Source organism: Lissotriton helveticus, chromosome 3_2 (genome assembly GCF_964261635.1).
Source record: "Lissotriton helveticus chromosome 3_2, aLisHel1.1, whole genome shotgun sequence".
NCBI classification, from domain to species: Eukaryota; Metazoa; Chordata; class Amphibia; order Caudata; family Salamandridae; genus Lissotriton; species Lissotriton helveticus.
In genome coordinates, this window is record NC_136062.1 from 352,448,915 (window position 1) to 352,476,698 (window position 27,784).

At 43.6% G+C, this 27,784-nt stretch overlaps 1 protein-coding gene across 1 annotated transcript in view; it reads right to left on the reverse strand.

Moving 5' to 3' along the window:
• NELL1 (neural EGFL like 1) overlaps positions 1-27,784 on the reverse strand; it is a 3,494,430-nt gene that overhangs the window by 2,279,579 nt on the left and 1,187,067 nt on the right. The window contains exon 12 of the mRNA XM_078684549.1: positions 17,551-17,679. Within this exon, the coding sequence (XP_078540675.1) occupies positions 17,551-17,679 (129 nt within the window). The remainder of the gene's footprint in view (positions 1-17,550; positions 17,680-27,784) is intronic.

A 27,784-nucleotide genomic window follows, 5' to 3' on the forward strand; every position in this document is an offset into this window, starting at 1 on the left:
TAGGTTTTCCTTGCTAGGGAAGATCTCTCCCACGGGATTGTTCCAAAGATTTGAGAACCCTAGGTTGACTAGCATAGACTTCAGATGTTTTAACCATTTTATCTTGTGGAAGGTATCTTCCTGGATTATCCACAGAAAGCCCTCCGCATATTGTCTGATTTCTGGGGTCGTCCAGAGGCGCCTCCAATAAAGGACTGGGCGCAATCGGGCTCTATCTATGATAGAGCGCCTACCCAGTTCCAGAAACAATGGAGTTAGCGGGGTGCTCTGTGGAAGTCCTGTGATCCCTCGCAGAAACTTATTCTCAGAAGTCTGTAATGCCGCAATACTTTCCCAGGCCCATAACTCTGCGCCGTATAATGTGGCACCCAAGACCTTTGCGTCATACACCATAAGTGCGGGTTTTATAGGCTTTGTCTTAGATTTACGGTGCTCGCCCCTAAGGGCACCTGAGAGCTGCTGGTGTCTAAGGACCACTTTGTCCACGTGATGTGCCCAGCCAGTACCCTCTGCAATCTGAACCCCCAAATACGTGAATTCCGCAACAGTATCTAGCCTGCTGTTATTCAAGGTTACTTTGGGGTGATTCCTACGGCCAGATGAAAAGGCCATTAATTTTGTTTTTCCCACGTTCACCTCTAGGCCATGTTCAACGCAAAAAGCATCGAAAATGTTCAATGCGCGCTGCAGCCCCATAGGGGTCTTAGATAAGATAAGAGTGTCGTCAGCGAACATCAGGATAGGAACCCTGGTGTCCGCTAACGATGGGGCATCAACGCTAGCCTCCAACATTCTCTCAACAATCCCGTTGATAAATAACGAGAACAATAAGGGGGCCATGGAACAGCCCTGCCGGATGCCCCTTTCCACTGGGAAGTCCGTAGTTGTTTCCCCGCTTCCTCCCCACTGGACTCTTGCAAAGTTGGACTCGTGCAGTCGCATGATTAATGTAAGCAGATCTGCGGGAATCCCCATCTTTTGCAGAACCGACCATAGCTTGCACCGGGGGACTAGGTCGAATGCCGCCCGTAGGTCGACAAACGCGACGTACAGGCAGCCCCTTCCCAGTACAACAGTCTTCCACCGCAGTATGGTGAACCGAAAGACCTGGTCAATGGTACTGGTTGCTCGCCTAAATCCAGCTTGGTATGGAGAAAGGGCGTTGTTGTTATCAACCCAGTCCATAAGCTGGTTTGTTATCATCCTCCCAACTACTTTCTGCATAGTAGCTATTAAGCTTATAGGCCTATAATTAGCAGGCAGCGAACGGTCGCCCTTCTTGTGTATAGGGATAATGGTTGCGCCTTTCCAAAGGTCTGGGACCACTTCCCCCTTTGCCAGGGCATTTGCTACGAGGAAGGTGTACCTCGCCCATCTTGTCACATCATATTTAAAAATGTCAGAGGGAATCCCATCTGGGCCTGGGGCCCTCCCACACTTCACAGTCTTGATGGCAATTTCCGCCTCTCTAAGAGAAAACAGATTATCAGTTGCGTAAACAGGTATTATACTGCTCGCCACCGTAGGATGATTATCATTGGCATACTGTGGTCTAAAGTAATCGACCCAAGCGTCTTCTGCCACGTTGTTATCAGGCTTTCCGGGACCAGCTCCTCTACCCCACTTAATGATTTCCCAGAACCTTCTGGAGTCTTTATTACCCGAGGCCTCTTTCAGTTCTGCCCAGTGGTCTTCATCCCATTTCTTTTTCGCTAAATGGATGGCCCTCTTGTACAGTTTCCTTTTCTCTGTTACTGCTTCACGGTCCCTACTCCTTATGGCTTGTCCCAGTTCAAGTCGTGCCAATCTACACTGACTATCAAACCACCTACCCACCTCTTTAGCTTTCTTCACTTTCCTATTTTTGGTGAAGAAGCACGGTCTTAAGAGGGAAAATAACTCATTATGAATGTCCGCGATGCCACTATCTCCTGGTACCACTGGGGCCGCTGCTTCCATTGCAGAAATTGCACTGTCGACCACATTGTTAATGAAAATCATAGTAACCTCATTTGCCACTATTTTTGGCCATTTTAACCTGCGTTCGTCATTACTCATGACCGGGATGTCATCATTAGTTTCGGAAGAATTTCCCACCCCTGCATTCCACCACCTGTGAATCACACAGAGGGGGTTGTGATCACTTTCAACCCTAGGCCTAATGGTCATATCAACAACTCCCTCCCACAGTCGGAGACTACACAATATGTAGTCAATTCTGCTCCTGTTAATACCATTATCGTAGGTGTACCCACCCTCCTTGTCCCCTTGTGTCCTCCCATTGAGTGCTCTTAAACCATGTTCCATACAAATACAATTTAGTATTAAAATCTCTTTTGTCCATCTCTTAACAGGTTTTAAACATAGAGAGGGTACTCCCCAAAGCTTATCCTCTTCGCTCCCTAAAGGATCGTTTGTACAGTCCAACGGTTCAAAAGTCCTGTTGAGGTCTCCTGCTATTATCAACATACTTTCTTGTGACGTAGCCTCTATGGCAGCAGATAACAGCTCTAAGGTGGGTGTATTAATTTCATTATTACCTCTCACATAGACATTATACAAATCTATTGGGGGACCCTTGCCTGTAGAGATTCTTAGTAATTGTAAATCACAACTACCCAGGTCCAACATTTTGATATTAATATGCAAATCTTGTTTAACCCATACAGTAAGGCCTCCCTTTGGCCGCCCTCTTCCACCTTTTTGGGCTGGTATGCAATAGTTTAGATAACCAAAACAAAAAAGAGAATCGCAAGCCCAGGTTTCTTGGAAACAGCAGATATCGTACCCATTTATAAAATTCACCCAAAATTGGGAATCCATCTTACTGCCCAACCCTGCAATATTCCAGGATAAAAGGGTACCAATACTAGCCACAGAACCATCAAAGTTGTTGGTATTAAGGGATGCTCGAAGTGGCGTTAGACTTCCAATAGAATTGATCGGCCTTTCCCCTACATCCATGCGATCTACAATCATGTTATCATTCTTTAGCGGTGGTACATTTACATTAGAGTTTGAAATTACTAAACTGGAACCACTTTCTTCAACCAAATTCCCCGTCACCATATTATCAGACATTTCGTTTACACTCATAATATCAACATTAACGTCCCCAGCCATTGTTGGCACATTATAACTCTCCCACTTCCCAGATGTACTGGTATGTCAATATCCCCATCCGGGGTCCTGCCATCCTACACAAGAGTTGTGATTTGTGTATTTGTTATAGTTGTGACCAACTAAAGGAGGTAATGGAAAATTGGCTGGCCATGGTACAGTTGGGAGTATTAGGGGTTCGCTAAGCAGGCTAGTTGTTACGCTACTGGATCGGGGGTAAAAAAAGGTAAGGTCTACAATTCCAATACCTCCCTTATTTATTCCCCATCCCTGCCTAGTTATCCATCCCGCCACCCTAGGGTCTTGGAAATTGACCACTATACAGTCTCCACCCAAGGTTTTCGCTGTGTATCCCATCCAGTCTATTCTCCTTACCCCTATGATTAGCCCATCGATGTCACCAGGCAGAGGACGATTGTCCTTTAACCAGTGCATGGTCTTGTTTTTAAGCGTCTGGAAAGTTTCTCTCTGCCCTGGCGCTAATGATGGTACATTTATAAGGACTGCTACATAGGGGAAGGAATCAGGTGTGAGATTAATCGGGGGTTTTCTGTAAGTTGGCTTTACTAAGGGAGGCGGGATAGATGTAGGAAATTGAGGGACAGGTTGGGAGGAGAGCTTCAACGCCTGTTGCTTATTATTTTGTTGAATTGGTACTAAAATATTATCTACCGCAGGACGGGCATTAGCCCTATTCCCTCCCACCTGAGTGTTTGAGGCAACTTGTATGCTAGTGGTTGCTTCTGCAGTTGGCAGTGCTTTGTCCACACTCGTAACAATTGGGGGATTTAGTACCTGCTGTGTTGAGGACTGTGTATGATGTATTATGGTCGGCTGAGTTGAAGCAGAGCCGACTTTCGATTTGTCCGATTTTTCTGACGGTTTTGTAACTACTGCAACTAAGGATTTACCTTGCTTTGGGGGTAAAGGAGAGTTATTTTGAGGCCTTCTTCCCTTTTCCTGGTTAACAGGGTTATTAAAAGCCTGGGGATTTATCCTTGCATCCACCCCAACATTCGCTTTAATCAGCGATTTTGTAGAATAGAAATTGTCTAATATAGACTGCTCAAAATGATTAAGCCTTTCTGTGAGCTTATTAATTCTATCCTCAATAGGGTTAAGCAAGGATCTTAATAATTTTTCCAACTCAGGGAGCACATTTACGATTGAGAACACATTATCATTATTTGGTACGGTGGAATCGGTACCAGAGTTGACTTCTGTATCTTGCCTGTCCAAGAGGGCAAGATTAGTGTGTAAAACATTTTCTACACTCTCAGTTTCTTTAATGACAACCTCTCCAGTGTTCACGAATTTATATAACTTCCTGTGCTTTTGCGGTGGTTTCGCCGCCGTTTTACATCTCCTAGCTGGTGCTGATCTTTTCCTTTTAGACCCCAGCTTGGATTGGGCCAATATTGCCTGTGCACCAGAGTCAGGGAGCATAGTAGACTGAATGTTACTCCCGCAAGAGTTATTTGATTCTGTTGCAGCATCCTTATTTCTTGTTTGAGCTTGGCCCTCGAAGAATTCAGTTGCAATAGGAAGGTTCAATGATGACAAGGGGGTCACCAGGGTGGGGTACGCCAGATTTGGGAGTTTGTCAACAGAATTCTTAAGTAACTCTATGGACAATCTGCGCTCTGCGCGCTTCTCAGCCAGTGACAGCTCCTTGTCAATTGATAATGAACGGCTAAAAAAGAATTTATCTAGGGGGCCAATTGCTGATGGGGCATCCTCGACCGGGTTAGTTATCAAGTGGCTAGATACAGGACTTATCGATGTAGACGTTGCCATAGTCAGCATCAAGCTCAACCACAATGACACTTACTGTAGAAGATACGGTCCGTCAGGAATAAGGGGGGTGGCCCAGCCCGGCCTCCTGCGGCCCCGGACGGCCACAGACGGTCCCGCCCTTGTCCCGGGCTTCTCCCGGCGCCCTCCCGCGACGCGGGTGTCTCGGTCCGTATTATTTCTTATCAGTGCCAGTCATTGGTCAGTGGACAGGAGGGGTGTGGCCAGCGGGGAGAGCAGCCCAGGTGTGAGCAATGGGCGCGCAGGGGCTCCTGGATACTGGAGTCCCTGCCTGTGCTCGCAGCCCCGCCGGCTCCTCTGCCTGCCCGCTCCTCAGCCGTGTACCTCTACAACCAGCAGCCCCAGATGGCCAGGCGCTGCGGGACCCGCGAAGCGGGTCCGGCGAGGTGAAGTCACAAAAGCGGTGAAGCGGTGAAGTCCCAAAAGCGTCTCAAGCGTCCCTGGAGAGGCACACCCACGGTCAGCAGCACGGTCAGCAGCACGAGCGACTGCAGAGAAGGATTAAAAAGGGATTCCACAGGTTAATGGACTCAGCCCGATTTTCTACTCCAAGGCGGGGGGCGTGGCCAGCGGGGAGAGCAGCCCAGGTGTGAGCAATGGGCGCGCAGGGGCTCCTGGATACTGGAGTCCCTGCCTGTGCTCGCAGCCCCGCCGGCTCCTCTGCCTGCCCGCTCCTCAGCCGTGTACCTCTACAACCAGCAGCCCCAGATGGCCAGGCGCTGCGGGACCCGCGAAGCGGGTCCGGCGAGGTGAAGTCACAAAAGCGGTGAAGCGGTGAAGTCCCAAAAGCGTCTCAAGCGTCCCTGGAGAGGCACACCCACGGTCAGCAGCACGGTCAGCAGCACGAGCGACTGCAGAGAAGGATTAAAAAGGGATTCCACAGGTTAATGGACTCAGCCCGATTTTCTACTCCAAGGCGGGGGGCGTGGCCAGCGGGGAGAGCAGCCCAGGTGTGGGCAATGGGCGCGCAGGGGCTCCTGGATACTGGAGTCCCTGCCTGTGCTCGCAGCCCCGCTGGCTCCTCTGCCTGCCCGCTCCTCAGCCGTGTACCTCTACAACCAGCAGCCCCAGATGGCCAGGCGCTGCGGGACCCGCGAAGCGGGTCCGGCGAGGTGAAGTCACAAAAGCGGTGAAGCGGTGAAGTCCCAAAAGCGTCTCAAGCGTCCCTGGAGAGGCACACCCACGGTCACCAGCACGGTCAGCAGCACGAGCGACTGCAGAGAAGGATTAAAAAGGGATTTATTTATCTAATGTCTTTTATCACTTTTTACTTTTTTTTATGCTTTTCAAACTATCTTTACCTCGCCTTTTCAGTTCTCCGCCTCTCTTACATCCCCTCTTTCCCCACACTCTCTTCTCGACTTTCAAAACACGTATTTCTACTTGTTGCCCTCTTTTCATCCATTTGGGCTATTTTACCTCTTACACACGTCTTCATATTGTCTCTTTTTCCACTTTTTCTATCAACACTTTTCCTGGTCTTCCCTATTTAACTATCCTCTTTTTTGTGAACTGTTTGAGGTTCTCATTTCAAATGTTTTCTTCCAGTGCCAAAGGGCGCATTATCCCATCGTTTTTTTCCAATAAACTCCTTCCTTCCTTCACTGTTTTTCACCCTAATAATAATCTCCAATCTCCAATGCAACCTACTACAGAACTAAAAAAGTTCTTTTAGTCACACTCATGTTACTAATCTCGTCACCATCATAAAATATTAGGACGTGTTACTTTTTGTAACTATTTCATTGTCTCTAAAAATATATTTATGACCTTCTTTTGGCGGGCAAAGGTAGAGTAGATAAAATGAAAACGGGGTGATAATTTCTAACTTGAGAAATTAGGGGCATATTATCAAGGACCGGTGTTAAAATTATAGCTGTTTTATCGGCCGGAAATTGCCGATAAAACAGTGATAATGGCCTTGATAATATGCCCTGAAGAATTCCAATAGAAGCCCATGTTAACACCAGAACATGGGCTCCTATGGGAATTAACACAGGCGTATTATCAAGCCTATTATCGCCATTTTATCAGCAGTTTCCTGCCGATAAAACGGCGTTAATTTTAACACCGGTCCTTGATAATATGCCCCTTAATTTTTATTAGTTCTTCACCAGACGGTTCGCAAATGCCCAGAGGGAAGGGGTTCAAGGAAACTTGAGGAAGCATTTCAAAATCCATCTTCAGTGTTTTGCCAACGTCTTTCCACTTCAGTTTGAACTAAATCTAATGCCCTAATCCCCAAATATTACCAGCAGGTCTAAATGTGCTTCTGCTATTAGGGGTCTTGGTATCATGAAACAACAGTAATTCAGGCAGTCTCAATTAACAGTCTCACTGTGAGACTCCGTGGCGGCCGCCGCACAGCGAAAGTGCTGGGGTGATGGGGGCGGTGGGGCATGGGGAATTGAGGGTAAACATAATATTTTTTTAAACGTACCTCACGCTGCCCTGACGGCCTACTCAGGGCTTCAATCCCGGCAATCTCTGGGAAGGCACAGCTCCCCACCCAGTCCACACACTGTTCTCATGCTATGACAGCAAAGCCAGGATTGGTCTGATTGGCCATGTCTGCCACTCAGCCACTGCCTGGGAGCCTGCGGCTTTTCTTCAGCCCAACTACGAACACAGCTGGCTTGCAGAAATAGAAGTGTGCATGTCTGGCCGGCTGAAGACGGCTGGCCAAACTCATTTTATTTTTCTGTGGCAGACTCTGACAGGTGGGGTGATGCTTGTCCACCATTATGGAGGACCTGTCCCTGTTGAGACTGTAGCAGCCACGGCCAGTGGTAGGTGTAACTACAGGGCGGTGACGTAGGGAGGGGGAGGGGCAGGGTGGGGGGTTTTAATGTATGGATTACGGACTTTAACAGGTAAGTAAACATATAAATAAATAAAACGAATTTCGTTGTGCGCACTGCATCGCATTTGGTGATGCAGTGCACACAACGAAATTTGTTATATTATTTTTTTGTTAACTTACCTGTTAAAGTCCTTAATACATACATTACGACCCCCCACCCTCCCCTCCCCCTCCCTACGTCACCGCCCTGCAGTTACACCTACCACCGGCCGTGGCTGACTGTAAGTCAAGCTACAGCATTCTTCGCCATTAGTTATGTTCACACTATATATTTCAATTAATCTAAATTGAACCAACACGCATATCACAAAACCACCCATCATTAACCCACCCACACTTGAACACAGACTCCTTCTATTGTATTGTCAGCATCACTTACTAGTTGCAGCAACTTTTCTTGCAACATTAAAAAAGGATTGCACTTTAGGAAGAGGGCGTTGGTGTAAAGTGTAATGACAACTTTCTTGCACTGCATTGGTCCTTTCGCACGTTTACATCATGTTGACCTACCCCTAGTTGCAGTCCTGATGTAACTGACAGATAGTTTAGGTGCAGGCAAAGGAGCCTGACCGCTGGAAGTCCCTTCGCCTCTGCCATACACTGTGGATTAGTCCAATGTTGGAGACCATATTTTATCCTAATATTTATATTTATACTTTTCAAGTACCTCTCGTTCTATGAGGCTCTATAAAAAGGTTTTTGGATTTTGTTCTTAATACCACAATGTATGCCAGCATTATGCTGCATGGTCTCGCTCAGTTGCCTCTTCAAAATAACATCGCAGTTGTTCTCTGTAGGAAATAAAAAAAATCAATGTCACCTGCCAGGCTTGTCAACAATGAAGTACTTTGAAAAGATGGTTGGAAATGTGTGCTTTTATGTTATATAAGAAAAAGGGAAAGGAATATTGTATCCATTTATCTTGCAAAGGTCTGCTAATTCACCATTGATTTGTTTTTTCATTCCTGCTGATTTGTAGGTTTATAAGTATTTATAGCCGATTAATCTTCTGTGCACAATGTAAAGCATTGCCAATTATAACTTATGCATCAGGTAGCTCTATGACCATAGTTCTTTTTTCACTCTAGTTATTTCTCTAGAAACATGGCAAGCCATCATTGCATGTTTCCTGCACACAACTAACTATTAATAGCTTTAGTATGTAGCAATGCAGAGAAAAGGTGCTGTATTTTTTAGATAGGACACATAAAAATATCACATCCGTCTTTGCAGTGCATTTAAAATAATATGTGTACTGACATTATCAGTTCTTGAGTAGGCAAAGCATACTGGGATTATATTGCATGTCGGTCTCCTGGAGCCCATTATTAACGTGAGTTATTTTACAGGAAATACCGTTTTACTACGAACCAAGGGTCTTCTAAGAAATCTGACTTTTCTTCATGGGCCCATATTTTTCACTTTTTCCTGGATCCTAATTTTGCTAGCTTAAGAAATGCTAACATGTCTGAACTGGGGTGGCGGATTGAGCTAAAGAATGGTGATGGATTAAACCCAGATCAGTTGACTGGGGGTGAGTGTTTGATTTGCTCAAGCGCTCCGTCCATCATCCCCTTTTGTATCGCTTTGTTCGCCCTAAATTGGCTGGGTATGCTCAGACGTGAGTCCCTTGCTCAGTTTGCCACTGGATTCAAGATAGCCTGGCTGATGAGGGTTATGAACTCGAAACCGGTCCCAGGATGCTTGTTTCCGGTCCAGGGAAGACATGGCTTGGCAGTTCGGACTGGACTGTACCCATGAGGCACAGGGTCAGACTGATTTGCATATGGCCATGTCTGAACTGGGGTGGCGGAGTGAGCTAAAGAATGGTGATGGATTAAACCCAGATCAGTTAACTAGGGGTGAGTGTTTGATTTGCTCAAGCGCTCCGTCCATCATCCCCTTTTATATCGCTTTAAGAAATGCTAACAAGCAGCTGAGTACTGTGCTCACTCTCTAAACATGGGTAAATTAACATATTCCTCATTGGCACTTTTAACTGCCCTGTACGTCATGTGCACCCAGGCCCTGGAAGTCAAATGCAGCGCCTATTGCGTCATCCACTGTAGTGGCCGGGCATACATGGCTTTAGGCCTACTCTGTGTGCCTGACTGCTACAGTGTAAACCCAGCACTATGACCTGTCAAAGTAACCATTTTTTAAAGGACAAGACCATACATTTAAAAAGCTACTTTCACTGAGGAAGGCCCAGATGTTCTATTTAGAATAAAAAATCAAAATGTTAATACTGATAACATGGTAAAGGTACCAGCTACAAAAATAATACACAGCTATTTTAAATAATACATAGAATTCCAATGCAATGTTGAAGTTTGTTGATTAGTAAATATTACGGGGAAAAACTTATAGGAGTTACCTTTCCCATACATGACGTTACTGGAGGCTAGTTTGTATTATATCTTCAGCAACTCCCAGCCGTTGCTTATCCCAGGAAGTGATATGAAATAGACATCTGTAGAAGCAGTCTGACCACTGGATCACCTCTGCTCCCAGCCAACTACAGGCCAATAAGCTTGATAGACGTCTCCCAAAAATTGTTCGCCAGGCTGCTGTTGGACCACCTGTCGGAATGGATGAGGGAATATAACATCCTGAGTCCCTTCCAAGCAGGCTTCAGGGAGAAGGTCTCAACCATAGATCAGGTCTTTCGGTTCGTCCTCATTTTTTGGAAAACGGTGCAGTTGGAGGGTGGCAGCCTCTATACTGTATTCGTGGACCTGAGGGCGGCCTTCGACCTGGTTCCCCGTAAAAAGCTTTGGGATGTGCTGGCCAAACTGGGGGTACCTGAGGGTTTGCTGGAGATGATTGTTCGTCTCCACACTGCTATTGCACAGGTTAGGTGTGGCAAGAAGGGAGCCCAGGCAAATAGGTTCCCCGTTGGCAGGGGGGTGAGACAGGGCTGTGTGCTCGCACCGACCCTGTTCTGCCTCTACGTCAACGGGGTTATCTCCCACCTAAATGGGGTTGCCAACTCTGACGCGCCCAAGTTGGCGGGCGCAAGGGTGCCGGCTATTTTGTTCGCCGACGACACCCTGTTGCTTTCCAAGTCCGCAACGGGCATTCAGCGCGTTCTTGATGGCTTCACTGACTTTTGTAGGGTATATGGTCTAGAAATCAATACCTTAAAGACTAAATTTATGGTGTTTAACCCCCCCCCAAAATTTAGCTTTAGACCTAACATCGGGCAGAGTAGGCTCGAAAGGGTGAAAACTTTCGAGTACCTTGGAGTCATGCTAAATGACAGACTGACATGGAGCACGCACCAGGAGAAAGCACTCCTTAAATTGACCCAATACGCAGGGGCCACCTTGAATCTTCTGGGCAATAATAAATCAACTATTCGGCCCGTCGGTCCTCCTATACAGATTTACAAAACACAGGCTAGGGGGGCAGCCATGTATGGGTGTGAGCTTTGGGGGCATGCAGTAACATCGGATCTGGTAAAGGAGGAGAACAAATTCATTCGGAGGGTTGTAGGACTCCCCTCCAGTTCGCCTCTAGTCCCCCTAAGGTTAGACCTAGGGATACGACCATTAGATGAAGAATTGGCTTTCCGTCCCTTGGCTTTCTGGCGTAGGCTGTGGGTAACTCCTGAATTGGCCAGCTATAGACAGGGACTACAGGAGGTGCTTGCTATGCCCAGTTCTGGGAAAATCAATTGGCTGAAATGTATTAAATCAGAGTTGGAGGGTCTGGGACTTTCAAAGATGTGGTATGATCCTCTAACCAATTGCCCACTTTTTCCCAAAAAGAGACTAGCAAAGATATATCATGACAGCAAACTGATGAAACTTTTACAGCACCAAAAACTTGGCCCACTAACAGAGCTTTTTTTATGTATTAAGGACACGTATAGCTTTGAACCAGTTCTAGACAAACTGTACCCTCCCCTGCTTAGGAAATTATATTTGCATTGGAGGCATGGGTCACTCCCACTTCGAGTATTTACAAGTAAGTGGAGTGAACAATCACCCAGCATGTGTCCAGCTTGCAGAATGTCTGATGAGTCCGAACTCCACATACTCTTTTTCTGCCCCATCTACCAAGGGATTCGTAAGAAATGGATAGTTCCTCTATGCAGAAACTTGGGATTTGGAGAGTGTTTGGTCGCATTTAGAGTCCTAAAAACAAATCTGACGGACCACATTGTTTTTGCAGTGGCCAAATATTTGGGTGCCATATGGTCTCTGAGAAGAAAACATCTCAATGCTGGTAATTGATTCCAACGTACCAAGGTTATGCATTGTACTGTGAAATACTGTTTTTTAACGATTACGGACAATTTTACAAAGTATACTTTTATTTTTTAACAATATTATGGATGTACTAAATGTCTTTTATGGTGAAAAAATTTACCGAAATAAAGATTTATAAAGTAAAAAGGATTATGATCCGGTGGTTGGAGACATCAGTTGTAGGGACCGGCCGCTGCTTTTCCGAGGGGCACAAGGAGCCCGTTGGAGCAGCGGTGGGACCGTAATCCCTACAGTAGGGGCGATGACTGCTCAGACACTGCGGTAGGGATTACGATGTCTCTTTCCCTCGGCCTGTATATGGCGGTCCGACAGCCATGTACAGGCAGACAGAAAGAGGATTTGGGGGCCCCTAGCAGGACCTGAGTCCCCCACTGGCCTCCGCTATGGGGCTTGGGGAGGTAGCAACATTCATGGAGTCTGTGCACAAGGTGTATGGATGGCTCTGCGCAAGCCTCAATAGAAAATGACATGTTTAAAATGGCCACTATTCCCTAAGCAACTTAAACAACTATGGGGCCTTCCTGGTTTAACGCCGCACTCCACCACTTCAGAAACGCAGGGCTGCACCATATTTAAAACAATATGGTTCAGCCCTGCAATTCTCCCTGTGCTTGCCCTAAACTAAGCAGCCTAGCTCCAACTCAGGCACCCTTGCACCAAAGTGCATGGGTGTCTGCGTTGAGAAGAAGATTGTTTATGTGCGTGAAGGTCTTACTTCCTGCACATAAACAATCTTTAAATTAAGTTTTGTAACTTTTATGTGTGCTGCTAAATGCAGAACATAAAAGTTGCAAAATGCAATTTCTTTTTTTATTGTTTATGTGCAGGAAGAGTCACCTTCCTGCATATAAACATTCAATGGCAGGTTGCTGTTTTTATGTGTGCTGAACAACGCAGCACACATGGAAATACAGCATTTCTCCTCATTTTGCCAGTTAAAGAGGTTTTCCCTGGTCTATATTTTCGTGCTGCCTCATATTAATGTCACCCTTATAAATAGGGGGCAGCGTCATAATCAATAGGTGTTGTGGTGGAACCCCCAACGCAACACCCATTGCCCTCCCCTTCAACGCTAAGTACAGCGTGAAATGGTGCCTTATTTACAAGGCAGCATTAAGCCACGTTACGTGTCTTTGCGCTGCCTTGTAAATAAGGTGAAGTCCCTATCGCCATCCAAATGTCACAGGAAATGGCATTATGGTGGTGATAGGGGCTTGCAATTATGCCCCTACATTCGCTACCTGTTCCCCACCGTACCACTTATCAATTATTTTGCTGATTCGCCACACTGCAGATACTTCTATTAGCCCCATGAGAACTCTAATGTAAACAATTTGCTGCATGCAATGATAACTCAGTAGTGGCAGATGCTTCATCAAAAATATTCACTTTACAACGATTTAATGAACATTTTAATCCAAAGAGAAAGTTTTTCGGATTCAGAGCCTTCTGAAATTGGCACAAGATGAAATGTCATTAGGCAAAAACACAGATCACCACAATTGTTGAATAAGACAGAAACATGTGAAAGATAATAACTTGTATTAGAAAGAAGATTTTCGTTCAGTTTTTCTTATATCAAATAAATGTCAATACAGTCACAGTACTACGGCTGCACAGAAGCAGACATACTGTAGAACCACATCTTAGTGTATACTTTAGCCTAAATCTGTCTTTAACCCATCAACTAATGCTATTAATAATGGAAACACTGACCAACACACCAATGCTAAGTTTAAAATTCAGCAAAATATGACACACTTTCAGTTACTGGTGTTGGACCCACATGTTAACAGCGTATATCAAATATCCACCCCTCAACTGCAGGAAAGTGTGTATCTATACATTGGCTTAGAAGTATATTCTTTTCCATTAAAAAAGATCAGCAAACCCTGCTTTTCAAATCTGTCTAGTTCTTTCTTGTTCTCACCTTATTCATTATGGCCCATGAATCTGTAGGTCTAACACACTTCTGAAATACCAAACTATTTCTTCAAACCCTCTCCAAATATCTATGTTAGTTAGTAATGATCTGAGAACGTGTAGCATTTCACAAATCCCAATACATCTCCAACACATATATATATCTTAAATGCCTTGACCAGTATTACTCATGCATGAGCTTTTGATGGAATGTTGTCAGAAAAGATTGTTATTGCACCAAAACATAACAGGATCATAATGCTTGGTATTACTTTAGAACCACTGTTAACGTAACAGGGGAAGAAAAAGAGACCTAGTTGCAGACAGGTATGCAATTAATATTACTGAACAAAAATGAGGTCTAGATCTAGAATGCAAAACAATTCACTTTTCTATTTGGAATGGTAAGGTGTTTCAAAGAATTAGGTTAAATTCAAAACCAGCATGCACCCATAAAACAACAAACCACAAAATCTAGGATTCGTAATGTCAAATGCACTTGTCAGATAGAATTTTATCAGTTTTTACATAAAGCAAAAAAAAGAACATTTGCTCTAATAAGTATTCATCACTTTTACAATCTCAGCATTAGATGATGACCTTTGGCATTTGTGTTGGTTCCACAATGCCTGAAACCATACCATAGTTGAAAATGGTTTTGCCTAGCCATGACATGCTTGGTGGCAGTTCAGTCAATCAGTCAGTCAAGAAATATTTCTTCGGCTGAAAGCCATAAAACCTAGTACATCACAAATACAATTTCCCGATAATACGGAACAAGAATGAAATAAAACTATATAATATAAAATACATAAACTAAATTACTGATATAAATACAAAGCATGACAACACCAAAATATCATAATTTGATTTAAAAACACATCTGTTTTTCAATCCATTTTTAAACCTAAAAGCTTGCGATACAAAGCTTGTTACAGTAAGGCAACATTGCTTGTGTGGCTAAAAGTTAAAGATAGTGCAAACAATCTTTATAAAAACTGAAGCCTAGTTGTGTATAAATGGAAAAAAGTATTGTTGTCTAGGGTGGTCGTAAAATTTACAAAGAATATCATATGTGGTATTAATTGTTTAGAGATATTATCACAGGGACAGGAGGGCAAAGAGTGAAACCATGCGTCCTGATGGGGGTAGGCTACCATAAAGTGCAAGGTGCTGAGTCTAAAACGAGTTAAATAAATTCAGTGTTCGTTATTTGTGACACATGTTAGGTAGCGTTCCATTCCTGTTTTATGATTTAGATCTAGAAAGCACTGTACACTCCTCAGTTGTTGATTTTTATCTGATCTAACTTGGTTTTTAAATTGGCAATAAAGGATTTTCACCATGGACTTAGTTAAATTGTAAATTTTATTGGGGAAAACAAAAAGATTAGAAAGGTCTTTATCAATGAAAGACCTTTTTAGAAGGGCGAGCCAGAGGATTGAAAAGCTCCATCTTGCCTCAGACAGTCGTCTATAACAGAGCGAAAGTAGCTACTGTGTTTTGAATGCCACATTTCCACGACGCGGCAGGGTCGTGGACCTTGGTCAGCGGACTTGATAATTCTCGCTTCGGTGCTTACTCTAATCAGGGGTTCCACTCGGCAACTCTGGGCATTAGCTTGCCTAATCTCCACAACGGCCCCACCAATTCCGGGGATGCCTGGCTCCACCTTGGGGACTCCCAGCAAGGGACCATCCCACAGGGAAAGCCAGGACGGGTTCCCCAGAGTTATACAGCGCTGGGACACCCCGTTGCTGGGGCAGCTGTGCGCTTTACAAGTATACTACATTTACATTTATTTACATTTACATTTACATTGTGAGTTAAGAGTGAAGGGGTGCTAGCTAGACTTAGTCCTCTAAGAAAAAAAAGTATGGCCTCCAGGTGGACTTAATAAGGCTAGACATACTTTTAAGTGTCGCAAGCAGCCGATTTAAAAAAAAATCTACATTTTCTGGAGACTGTTAGAAGTAAGAAGGTCCAGAAAGCATGAAACATACGTAGGGTGTAACATTTCTAGTATTGGTGCACTTTGTTTGAGCTACTTACAATTAAACGTCCTGTTTTGAACCAAGGCAGGCATTATGTTAACCCAGGTCTAAGCTTGACATATTTTTTAGAAACTGGCCATTGTGTAACATAGAATAAAGAAAATTCACACTAACACCTCAAAGAAACTAAATAAACACTTTAGTTCTAAATAAACTAATAAAACATTCAACTGTTTTGGTAAACGAAAACATGTTAGATCTAATCATGGTGTTTCTCCAAAATAGCAATGTGACTGTTATCACAATATAATAATGTTAAATCTCCCTTATCATCACATAACTGCCTTTGATCTTTATGAAATTATGTAGTGCTGCAGTTTCTTTAAACTTGACCCATAAACAAGAGGTTTTCCTCAACTTTTAAAAGATGAGGTTTGTGTTTCCAAATGTAGACATAACTTTATCCGGAATATGTACATTGAAACTTAGAAATGAGATCTAACCAAAAGGTTTCAGATCATCTTCCCAATAACCACTACATTATACACAGTTCCGCATTGCAGCATTGCAGTAGCCCAAAATAAACATCAACTTTCAAAACGCTAAGCATAACATCCTCTCAAAGATGTTTGTACGTGTTCACCAAACAAAAATGAGTCCGACACAAATAAGCAGGACAATTATCTCAAGTAAATTTGCTAATGACCGTAATATTTACCATGACTCCACAAAAAATCGCAACATTATTTTCAGCCAAATAAGCAGCAATAGATTTGAAAAAAAGAAAAACAAATGTCATAAAGCAATCCTCAGATACCACCAACATAAATAAATCAAATTAAAATCATATTTTTCTCTTATAGCTACCACATTCTTCCACAAAAATATATTTGATCCTTCCTCAAATATCTAAATAAGATTCTGCTAAAAATAACAGTGACCCTGCATTCCAAATAAGCATTAGACAAGCATGAAGCTAACTCTTAGCAAAAAAATGTGGATTTGCGCCGTATTTGAGGACTGCTGAGCTACCAACATTTTTTGAGGAGTATGGAGCAGTCCATTTATTCCTGCACAGTTCACAAATTAGAGTGCACACTGTACCCTTGAACCACAACTCCTACAGAAGTATTGTTACAAATGTTATAATCTATTGGCATGACCATACTTATGGTATAAAACAGATATTCACAATCCTATATCATTTCAGTAACGCTCCTTCAAAAATGCTACAGCGGTATGTCTGCAAGTTGAGAAATTTGCAGTGCAGTTCCAAATATCATGCCAACAATTCATAAGATTTTAAATGCTTATTAAATCTACTTGCATGACAGTTTTCATGTAGTAATGAAAAAAAATCCAGTAAAGAATAGGCTGGTGTATAAAAAAATACAAACGAAACACACACAGTCTGTGTCAAAGATGTAAATTAATGTAGCTTTCACAGGATTCACTGTGCAGCTTTATAACATTTAGACTGAGAGAGGCAAGGGCGTGTAAGAGACATTTAATTGAGACAATGTTAAACAGATAACTAAACTGTAATAGTTGTCTTTACCTTCACAGTTTGTTGAGTCTCCTTGAAGTGGAGCATATCCGTTCTGGCACTCACAGGTCGCCTTGGTGTTCCAGTTTTTGCACTCTGAGTTGTCACCGCATCTGGGTCCCTCAGCACAAAAGTTATGCCCTAAATTTCGAGGTACATAGACTATTAATATGCATATTTGAAACAAAGATATCACAAAATGTTTAGTGTCGATTAAAACAGCTGGTGCATTTGGGATATATTAATTGGTGATGCTGAATACTCATGGAATGTAACTTAAGTGTAATGAAATTATGTATTCAGTCATTAAAAATAATGTATTATGGTCTGATGAACAGCAAACACGAACTAACACCATCTCCAACTATACAGCATACACAACATTCAATCATTTCACAAAATATGTTCTACATTGCAGTTATCATATAATAAAAGCAACACAAATTATAACTTATGTCTCTATAAATAATACCTAAAACACCTTTACTTTCAGCAATTCATTAGTGTGTTCATTCACTGGCTCTGGCCATCACTTTGAAAGCTTCTCTAATAATTATTGCCAGCGCCAAATTAATTAAAAAAGAAATCATCACTAAGAAATGTAAAAAGAACAATCTATATTCATGAAAGCGAAATGACAACATAGTTAGCCGTGAGAACTTCTTGAGACAGCCGTAGAATATGCAAAAGAAAATATTTATTATATTTTTCAAGCACTAATGTGAATGTGAACATTTTCCCAATTGTCCATGGACAGGATGGAAGGAGTGTGAGACAATAGAAAGATCCAGTCTAGAGAGTCAAGGCCTATGTAGGTGTAGATGGGGAAGGTACAAACAACATAATGGATTAACATACAAAGGGTTCCTCAGTGCTTAATCAGTAGACATTTCTCCACTTGAAGACTATAAGACTCCGTTCCGGGGGTACAGAGCTGAGTAGTAGCACCCCATTGTAGGTTGAAGGCGCAGTCTTCATGCTTGGATTTTTAACACTGAAGTGGTATCTCTCTTTTTCAACCTCAGATTATTAAAACTGAATCCTGTGTTACACATTTGCAATGTCTCACAAAGACATGACATTCATAGTTTTGTGGTACTGGCAAACAAGAAATGCTGTCACCAGTTGGGCATTACAAGGCAACAGTAATACATTTCTTTCTTTCTTTCTTTCCAGAGGTCGGTCGGTTCCGCATGCACGGCGATGTCGGTCGGAGACACCGTAATGAGGCTCATTGTCACCTATGTGAATAGTCCATGCTATGTAAAAATATATAATATGAATAAAATAAACATCTTGGACCCGATTCACAGAACTAACTTAAGACAAAATCCTAAACTTACTACCATTTTGGTATTCACAGAAGGCACTTACTCATTTTAGTATACACAGAAGGCACTTACTCATTTCGATATTCACAGAAGTTTGGAGTCCTAACTTTAGGACTCCTAAATGCCTTCTGTGAATACCGAAAGTCTTAAAGTTAGGATTTTTCTCAGTTTAGGAGTAGTAAAGTTAGGACTCCTAACTTTAGGACTCCAAAATGCCTTCTGTGAATTCCGAAAGTCTTAAAGTTAGGAATTTTCTCAGTTTAGAAGTCCTAAAGTTAGGATTCCTAACTTTACTACTCCTGATATGCTCTTGCGAATCTGATACACACGTGTTGGAGTGTGGATTATTGGTGGGGTAAGTATGTACCTATCACTAGCAGCAAGGCCACAAACGCAATATAAGGTCCAGTCGAGACCTCAATTATTAGCACCTGGTACACAACAGATTGATGGCTATGCAAAATAATCTGCACCTCGGTCACATCGTCTGTCCCAATGGTGGTGCACATTTTGTACCAACAGCGTGCCACCTAGAGTGTGTGTCCTGGCCAGGGCATAACCCGATGTGGAAGCTACAGAAAAGAGAATAGGTACCGAAGCACACAAATGTCTTGTAAGTTTGGTAAAAGAAATGACAAGCACAAGTTTAGATTCCCTAAGATTCCCAGGGGGACTCCCTCCCCCTGGAAATCAGTTCCTGCACTGCTCTTCTTCCATTCAGAAAGCTCTTGAAAACCTGGCTGTTCCTCCAGGCTTTGGCTTAAGGCTTGATGGTCTCCACTGTAGATTTAGTGTCCTGTTGGTAAGCGCCATGAAACCCTCGGGTGTGCGAGCGCTTTATAAAATCTTGTTAAGATAAGATAAGATAAGATAAGATTCTTTACAGAGAGATCCATGTCCGTTTATTCTTATTACTATTAGCTCCGTGTAACACACATATATCTATCCAAACAGTCATCCATCACGTGTTTCATCTTGTAAAAATACTTTTCCAAGGCTCAATGTGAAAGGTAGTTGTCCCAGATGGTATGTTCGAAATATAATGACAATAATAACAATGTATTTGGGTCAGACTGTGATCCAGTATCTCTCAGACCTAATCTTCAGTTCCATTGATTCTAGGCCTCTGCCTTTACCTTTCCGTGCTGGGAGACCAGGCAGACAGGTTTGCAATTACCACTCCACCCAAGGACATTAGGTTGCCTCTGTCAACCCCTTCCCCATCTAATGGACAATCTACACCCCCATCCTGATGCTGTCAAATACTAGGGACTGCCCACCAGTGGGGGGCTTCTTTGTACAGAAAGCATCTCCTCTCTTGTGTACTGACCATCAAAACACTGACCTGCCTGCATAAGGTCACATAACTTTCCTGTCTTGGCAGGGTCAAATGAGTTCTACTAATACCCCTTCCTCTTGAAAGTAGATTGGCTTGGGGTCCCTCCCCCCACGTAGGTTCTGGTGGGTCTTTTGATGACAGTCTGTTTTTGACCTTCTTTGCCCTGGGCTTTCTCCTGAGGGGGACCTGTCCTCCTTTCTACTGATCACTCCCCTGGTGCTGATTGGATACCCCAGTTCTCAACCATACATCAGCTAGCTCTCCCAGCTCTCTGGGGCTAGTCATCTTAGAGTCCACTAGGTACTGGTGTAACTACGCTTGTACACAATCAGTGAGGATGTGCTCTTTCAACTACAAATGGTACAGTTCCTCATAAGTATTCACTTGGTTACTACTAATCCAACCCTCCGGTGCTTTCACTGAGACGTCCACCAATGACCACGATGGCTGTGTGTTAACTTTCTGGGTGTCCCTGAACTTCACCCTGTACTGTTCTGGCATCAGACCAAATTTCTTGAACCAACATTTTGCCTTATTTCCCTGTAAATTCAGGAGTCTATCACTCACAGTTACTGGGGTCAGTTCCCACAGGAGTGAACCCCAATATTTAGAGTAGACCCCTATCATCTCAAGGGCCCTTTCAAATGCAGTCAGCCATTTGTCAATATCACCCCCTCAGTGTACTTGGGAACTATTTCCATAAGTAGCCTGGGATTAAACCCACCAGCCCTGGGCATCTCAGCATTGTCGCTGCCACCATTTCTATTTATTTTCACCCCCTCCCACTTCTCTCTGGGTAGTTTTAACTTATCTTTAAGGGCTATGGAGGTTAATTGAGCCACAAGCTCTAGCCTTCTAAGGGCCCTAACTGGGTCCTCTGCAGAGGAGTCTCTCATCCCCCCTTAGCTGGAATTATGATCCTGGTACTAGTAAAACTGGATGAGGTGTCATCATTTACCTTCTGGAGAGGTGGTTGGAGGTGTCACTTTCTCTCGGGCTGCCTATGGCTCGGCCTTGAGGTACCTAACCAACACTGCCTTTCAGATCATGTTGCCATTAGGTAGCCCCATGGACATAACTGAACTGTAAACTGTGCTTTTCTCAGATTAGACAGATCTAGCTCCTTAGTCTCACAGGTTTTGTGTCACACAAACGTTATACATCAGGAATAGAACACATTTTTTAAAAATCCAAAAGATGGATTAAAAATCAGTCGCAGTAAAAATTTCTAAAATTCAAAATCAAAAGCTTTGCTCTAAGTCAATTAAGTGGGTTTTTAAATATATTTATTTGATTTACTGTATTGTGTAATTTAAGCACAAGTATGTATCCTCAATGCTGAACACCAAATGTTGGTAGGTGGATTATTGGTTGGTGCACCTACCACCAGAAACAAGGCCACCAATGCAATATAAGGTCCAGTCAGGGTCCCACTACATTAGCCCCAGGCTCAATCCTTGATAACTGCCTACGAGCAGGCAGACTTAACATAGGAGTGTGTTAAAACGAAAAAAACATTAAATAAGACACAGCAAACAATAAAAAATCACACCCAATTTATAAAAAAAGGAAATATTTGTATGATTAAAATGACACCAAAATAGCAAACATCCAATATGGGGAACCAGAGATATGAAATTTTTAAAGAATAAAGACTTTCTAGTGCTTAATAGCATAAAGCATAAACTTGTAATATCTGGTCACGCTTGACTGAGACAAAGTCAAAGTATGAGGCCAACCGCAATGGAGCTCTGATCAGATACATTAAGCAGGAGACATCGCTCCAAATTTTACGTCCGCATTTACAAACTTTTATGAAGGGCTTTCTCTAGACGTTGAGCAAGCCAATCCAGCAGGCTGGATTCGCAGTGGCTTCGTCGGATTGGTTCAGCGGGAGCCTCTAATCAACTCCTGATAGTTTGTGAGGTCTGGAGCTTTCAGCGGGATGTACCAGAAATCCTGGCTTTGTCACGGAGTGGGGTAGTAGGCTTGTTTCTTGACATCGGCCCGGGCACCTTATGTAGCTTTTTCCAAAGGTTGCTCCAAATGTCTCTAAACTTCTGGAACCTCTTCCTGCAGTTCCTCTGTAGTGTCCAAAGTGTCTACTACACAATTACAAGGTTCCATAATCTCTGAGTTGCTCCTCAGAAGTTGGGACTAAGGTTTCCACAATTAACTTGGCCACATTCCTAAAAGTCCTCTAAATACAGACCAGGCTGGGGACTTAGAAATAGTATTTTTATGAAATGAAATGAAATATTAGGTCATTGTGAGAGATTAGGCTATTGATTGAGTGGATGTGAGCTCTACTCGTGCAACCACCACAATCCCTGTCCGGCGAAACCACAAAAAGTGACTAATTTTACCTGTACTTAACCCTCTGGTAGCTTGACACAAAAGCAGTCAGGCTAACTTGGAGGCAAAGTGTAAAGTATTAATGAAACACTGAAACAGTGATAACATGAAAACACAACACAATCCCACACCAATTTAAAAATAATAGAGTAGGATTTTATAATGTTTTTGACATCTAAAAAACAAAAATCAAACCAGTAGTAATTGAGATATGCTATTTTAAATATTTATCTAGAAATAGTGCTGTTAGAAATGGGGGTCTCTAGTAGGCAATGATTTGCTCCTTTGTCAAAGTAGGGACCCTGGCTTAAAGTCAGAGTGAGGGAGATACGCCCTTAGGCAACCCCTGCTCACCCCCTTAGCAGCTTGGCACGAGCAGTCAGACTTATCTCAGAGGCAGTGTGTAAAGCATTTGTGCGCACATACAGTAACACAGTGGAAACACTAAAAAGGGACACCACACCAGTTTAGAAAAACCGGAAATCTTTATCTAAACCAAACAAGACCATAATTACACAAATCCACCATATATATATCAAGATACCATAAAAAATAGGTTATTCATAAAAATAAACTTATAACAACAAATATCTCCAATTGGGACTATTACAACATCATGACCGATGAAATTCCCAAAGTACAAAGCCGACCCACATGGTGCGCAGCGTCAGACCCAGAGTTACATTGACCCTAAAGAACAGTACTTTGGAAAACGATGAAAACAAAGATGGTGCACAGTGTCGGGAGGTGATGCATCATTGGAGCTGGACGTTGTCAGTTTATAATGACCACAGGGGAGGGTAGGGGTCGGTTCCTTACTGTTATCAGGGTGGTGACGTTGTGTTGGCAGCAAGGCGGCGATTACTTATGACAGTGCGGGGTCAATAGATTCAGGAGGTCACCCACATCAGGTATCAGCTCTGCGATGATGAGGGACAGGCGTAGGGGAGGTTGTGGCCATGGTGCGAGTCAAGGTGGTGCATCGGCCCCGGTGCAGGCAGCGGCCTTGGTGACGGGATCAGAGTCAATGCGGTGTGGCATCAGCAGGCGTCGGGGAAGTGTGTTGTGCACTTCCGAAGCGGAGCCCACAGCTTTGTTGCAGGTCGCGGTGTCAATCTTGAGCATCATTGTTGTTTTTTCCCATTTTGGCAGCTGAAACAGCAGTTCCAGGTACAGGAGGACAGAGGGAGTGAAGTATACGTGTCCCTGAGACTTCAGAACAGGAGGCAATCACTACACCAAGCCCTTGGAAATCTTCTTCAAGCAGGATACACAGCATAGCTCAGTTTTTGTCCTCTCTTGGCAGAAGCAGCCACTGAAGGCCAACCCAGCAAAGCACCCACACAGCAATGCAGCAGTACCCCTCTTTACATCCTCTCCAGATCTTCTACTTGGCAGAAGTTCCTCTTGAGTACAGAAGTATTCTAAAGTTCTGAGACCTGGGCACCAATATTTATACCACATTTTCCTTTGTATTCTTGTGACAAAAAGTCTCGCAGCTCAGTCCAAACCAGTTCTGTCATCTCTGGTCCAGCTTCAAGGCAGGAGGTGGAGACAGCATTATGCAGAGGAGACAGGGGCTATTCAGGTGTAAGTAATACTCCTCCCACTACTCTAAATGAGTCATCCAGGAAGGCAGGACACACCTCAAAGCCCTAGTGGCTGTCTACAGTGAATGCACATCCCCAGCTCCTGTCACTCTAAAACCAGACAGTCAATACACAAACCAGCAGAGGCACACAGGATGGCTAAATTAGAAATTGCCAACTTTCTTAAAGTGGCATTTTCAAAAACATATTCTAAAAACCATTTATACTAAATAATTAGGAGTTTAGAGAACCTAAACATTCATCTTTGGATCTTGTAACTCTGGGGAAGTTATACTTGTAAGAAGTTATAAAGTATTACCCATGCTATCGTATAGGACAGATAGCCTCTCAATAGTGAAACACGAAATACACAGTATTTCACTATCAGGACATGTCACAAAATCAGTACATGTCCTACCTTTCACATACACTGCACCCTGCCCATGGGGTACCTTGAGCCTACCCTAGGGGTGACTCACATGTAAGAAAAGGGATGGTTTCGGCCTGGCAAGTGGAGGCACTTGCCAGGTCAACATGGCAGAAAAACTACACACAAACACTGCAGTGGCTGGTCTGAGACACCTGTGAATTGCTGCCTGTGTGGGTGGCACAATCAGTGCTGCAGGCCCACTAGCAGCATTTGATGTGCAGGCCCTGGGCACACACAGTGCACTGTTTTAGGTTCTTACCCCAAAATCAAATCTGCCAATCATGGAACTACTAAAGAACAAACATAATTTACGCAGAGTGCATATACACTTTAGCACTGATTAGCAGTGGTAAAGTACCCAAGAGTCCTATAGCCAAGAAAAACAGGTCAGGAAAAATAGGAGGAAGAAGCAAACTTTTGGGTATACTCCTGCAAAAAGGACTATTTCCAACAAGTGCATAGAAGAACAAAGTGCCATCTATGGTTATCTGGTCATGCCGGACCAGGATAAAGTCAAAGTTTCAAGCCAACTGTGTTAAAGCACTGACCATATGCAGGAAGCAGGTTGCACCTACTGAGAATTAGGTCTTATATCCTTGATGCAGGGCATAGTACCATTCAAGGGCAGTTCTGAGGAGTGTAGCAGGGTCCTGAGTCAAGTTGAGTCACACTGCTTTGGTTCCGATGAGCAGCTGTATGCGCTGTGTTGCAAGTTGCTCTTACTTTGTTTCCAGTAAGGACATCAGCTGGGCTGTCAGAGCACCTTTATCCCTACTTCCAAGGATCCAGGACCAGAGAGGCACTATTTTGGGGATAAGGACTCACAGCAGGCAGAGTTCAGGTGCAGGGTACAAGATGGTGTGATCACTTTCTGTCCATGGGACTCTGAGCAGGCCAGTCAACTAGCCATTGGAATCAATATAGTGGTCCTGGGATTAAGGGGTAGGTCCAGTCATACTCGCTCACGCAGCAGGGCATCGAGGAAGCAGGGCAGCCCCTCTTCCAATAGAGAAGCAAAGCAGTTCATCTTCTGAGTCTTCCTCAGGTCCAATACTGGTTTGGGGGTCTGAAATGTAGATCTGGTGTCTACTTTAAAGGGGGAGAGAATTTTGGAATTTCCACCTACAGAGGTGTCTGTAATTTCCTGCCTCGTTGCCCTGGCCCCAGTCTGTTTTGGGGTACATATGGCTTTTGTGAAGTCCTTTGTGTGAGCTGAGCCAGTGGATTTGAAATGCAAGTGTGCTAGGTGACAGATGCATCTTCCTATCAAGTCAGAGATGGCCCATCCTGCTAACACCCAGATCCTCTATCATGGTGCTTTCTGGGAGGAATACACAAAGGCCAACTGCCAACTACACCTTGTAATGTGACCCAAGAACAGGCTGCAGGAACCAAATGGTAAGGACAAAAACATGCCAACTTTTCAATAGTGGCATTTTCACAATTGTGACAGACTTTACCATTAAAGAGGATTTTAAATTACAATTCCTGATAAACCAAACATGACTTTCCTAGCTGCTCTCAATCAAAAGTTAAGCTTATTAAATGTAATAAGATAACCCAATGTTATACCATGGAAAGAGGCAGGCCTCAAAGTAGTGAAACATGATTGTGAGTTATTAACTACCAGGACACGTAAAACATGTCTAACTTTTTAAATACAATGCACCCTTCCCTAAGGACTGTCTAGTACCTACCTTAAGAGTGACAAAACTGGAGTTTAGGACTGGGCAAAGGTGTTATTTTGCCATGTCAAATTAACAGTATAAAAGTGCTGTTCGGCTGCAATGGCAGGCATGAGACATGTTTAAAAGGGCTACTTAAATGGGTGGCACAATTAGTGCCGCAGTCCCACTAGTAGCATGTAATTTAAAGGTCCTATGTATAACGTATACCACTTTACTACGGACCGATAAGTAAATTAAATATGGTAATCAGGGCCAAGACAATTTTACAGTTTTTTAGGGAGCAACAAGCATGTTAGTACTCATTAGCAGGGCTAAAGGGCACAGAGTCCTCAGAGAAACAAAATGAACTCAGAAAAATATGAGGGGTAAAGGCAAAAAGTTTGAAGGGGACTCTGCAGAGAGGGCCTGGTCTAACAGTCATCCGAGAGAGAATAGATCCAAAACAGCTTATTAGACCTGGAACCTTTTGGCATGATTTCCGCTCTCTTTTTGCCTTTTGACCTCCTGTTTTGTCGATGTGCTAAACTTTGTTTTATTGGTTTTAGGAGTCTGGGCACTTTTTCACTGCTGACCAGTGCAAAAGTGCATGTGCTCTGTTCCCAATATGTAATGGCATTTGGTTTCTCCATGATTGCCATATTTCATTTACTAACATCATATACTCAGAACACTTCATTCTGGACTAAGGACATTCTGCCAGGAAGAAGAGCTGTTGTGCTGCCTGGAGGAACTGCCACTTTGTTGCTTGCTTTCCTGTATTGACCTGCTGCCTGCTGCTTATTACCTGGGAGAAAGACGACTGGAATTTTATTTCTACAACCTGCAACTAAAGGTTCTCCAAGGGATTGTTTGGGCTTAAAACCTGTTACTGAAGTCTTAGGGATATCAAAGACTACACCTGTTTCTTGCTACCAGCACTAGGGTTCCTGTGTTGTGAGTGCCACTTTGTCAAGTGGTGCAAAATCCAGTCCTGGGCCCTTGGAGGTGAGTGTTAGGGGCTGCAACCCAAGAAACCAAAGCATCAACTCCAAAGCGTCATTCGGAACCAGCGCATTCCTTGTGAAACCAATGCACTGCTGCTGCCTGCACCTAAGCCGTCGACACCACCTCCACTTACAACGCAGCCCCGACTTTGGCGACGCAGCGACTCTGAATCACCATTGCTGTGTGAGTCTCAGACAAAGCATTGCCGACATCTGCGTTGCCCATCCTGACTCTAATGCATTCCCTACCGGGTGTTGCTTCTACCTGACGCATTGCCTTTAGCCTGGCACTTTGACATCGACACCTCGGAACTGATGCACAGGGCTCTTTACATTGACGCATCAACGATTTTACCCGACTTCAGAACCGATGCATCGCATGCTACAGTGACTCTTCACCTCCCTATTTCAACGTATCATACCCGGACAGTGACATATACAAGGCACTGTCAATGGGTCTGTATGACTCCTGTATCCAGCTCGCGCTCCATTGCAGTCAGATAGAACTATTGGATCTGCCCATGTCAAGCA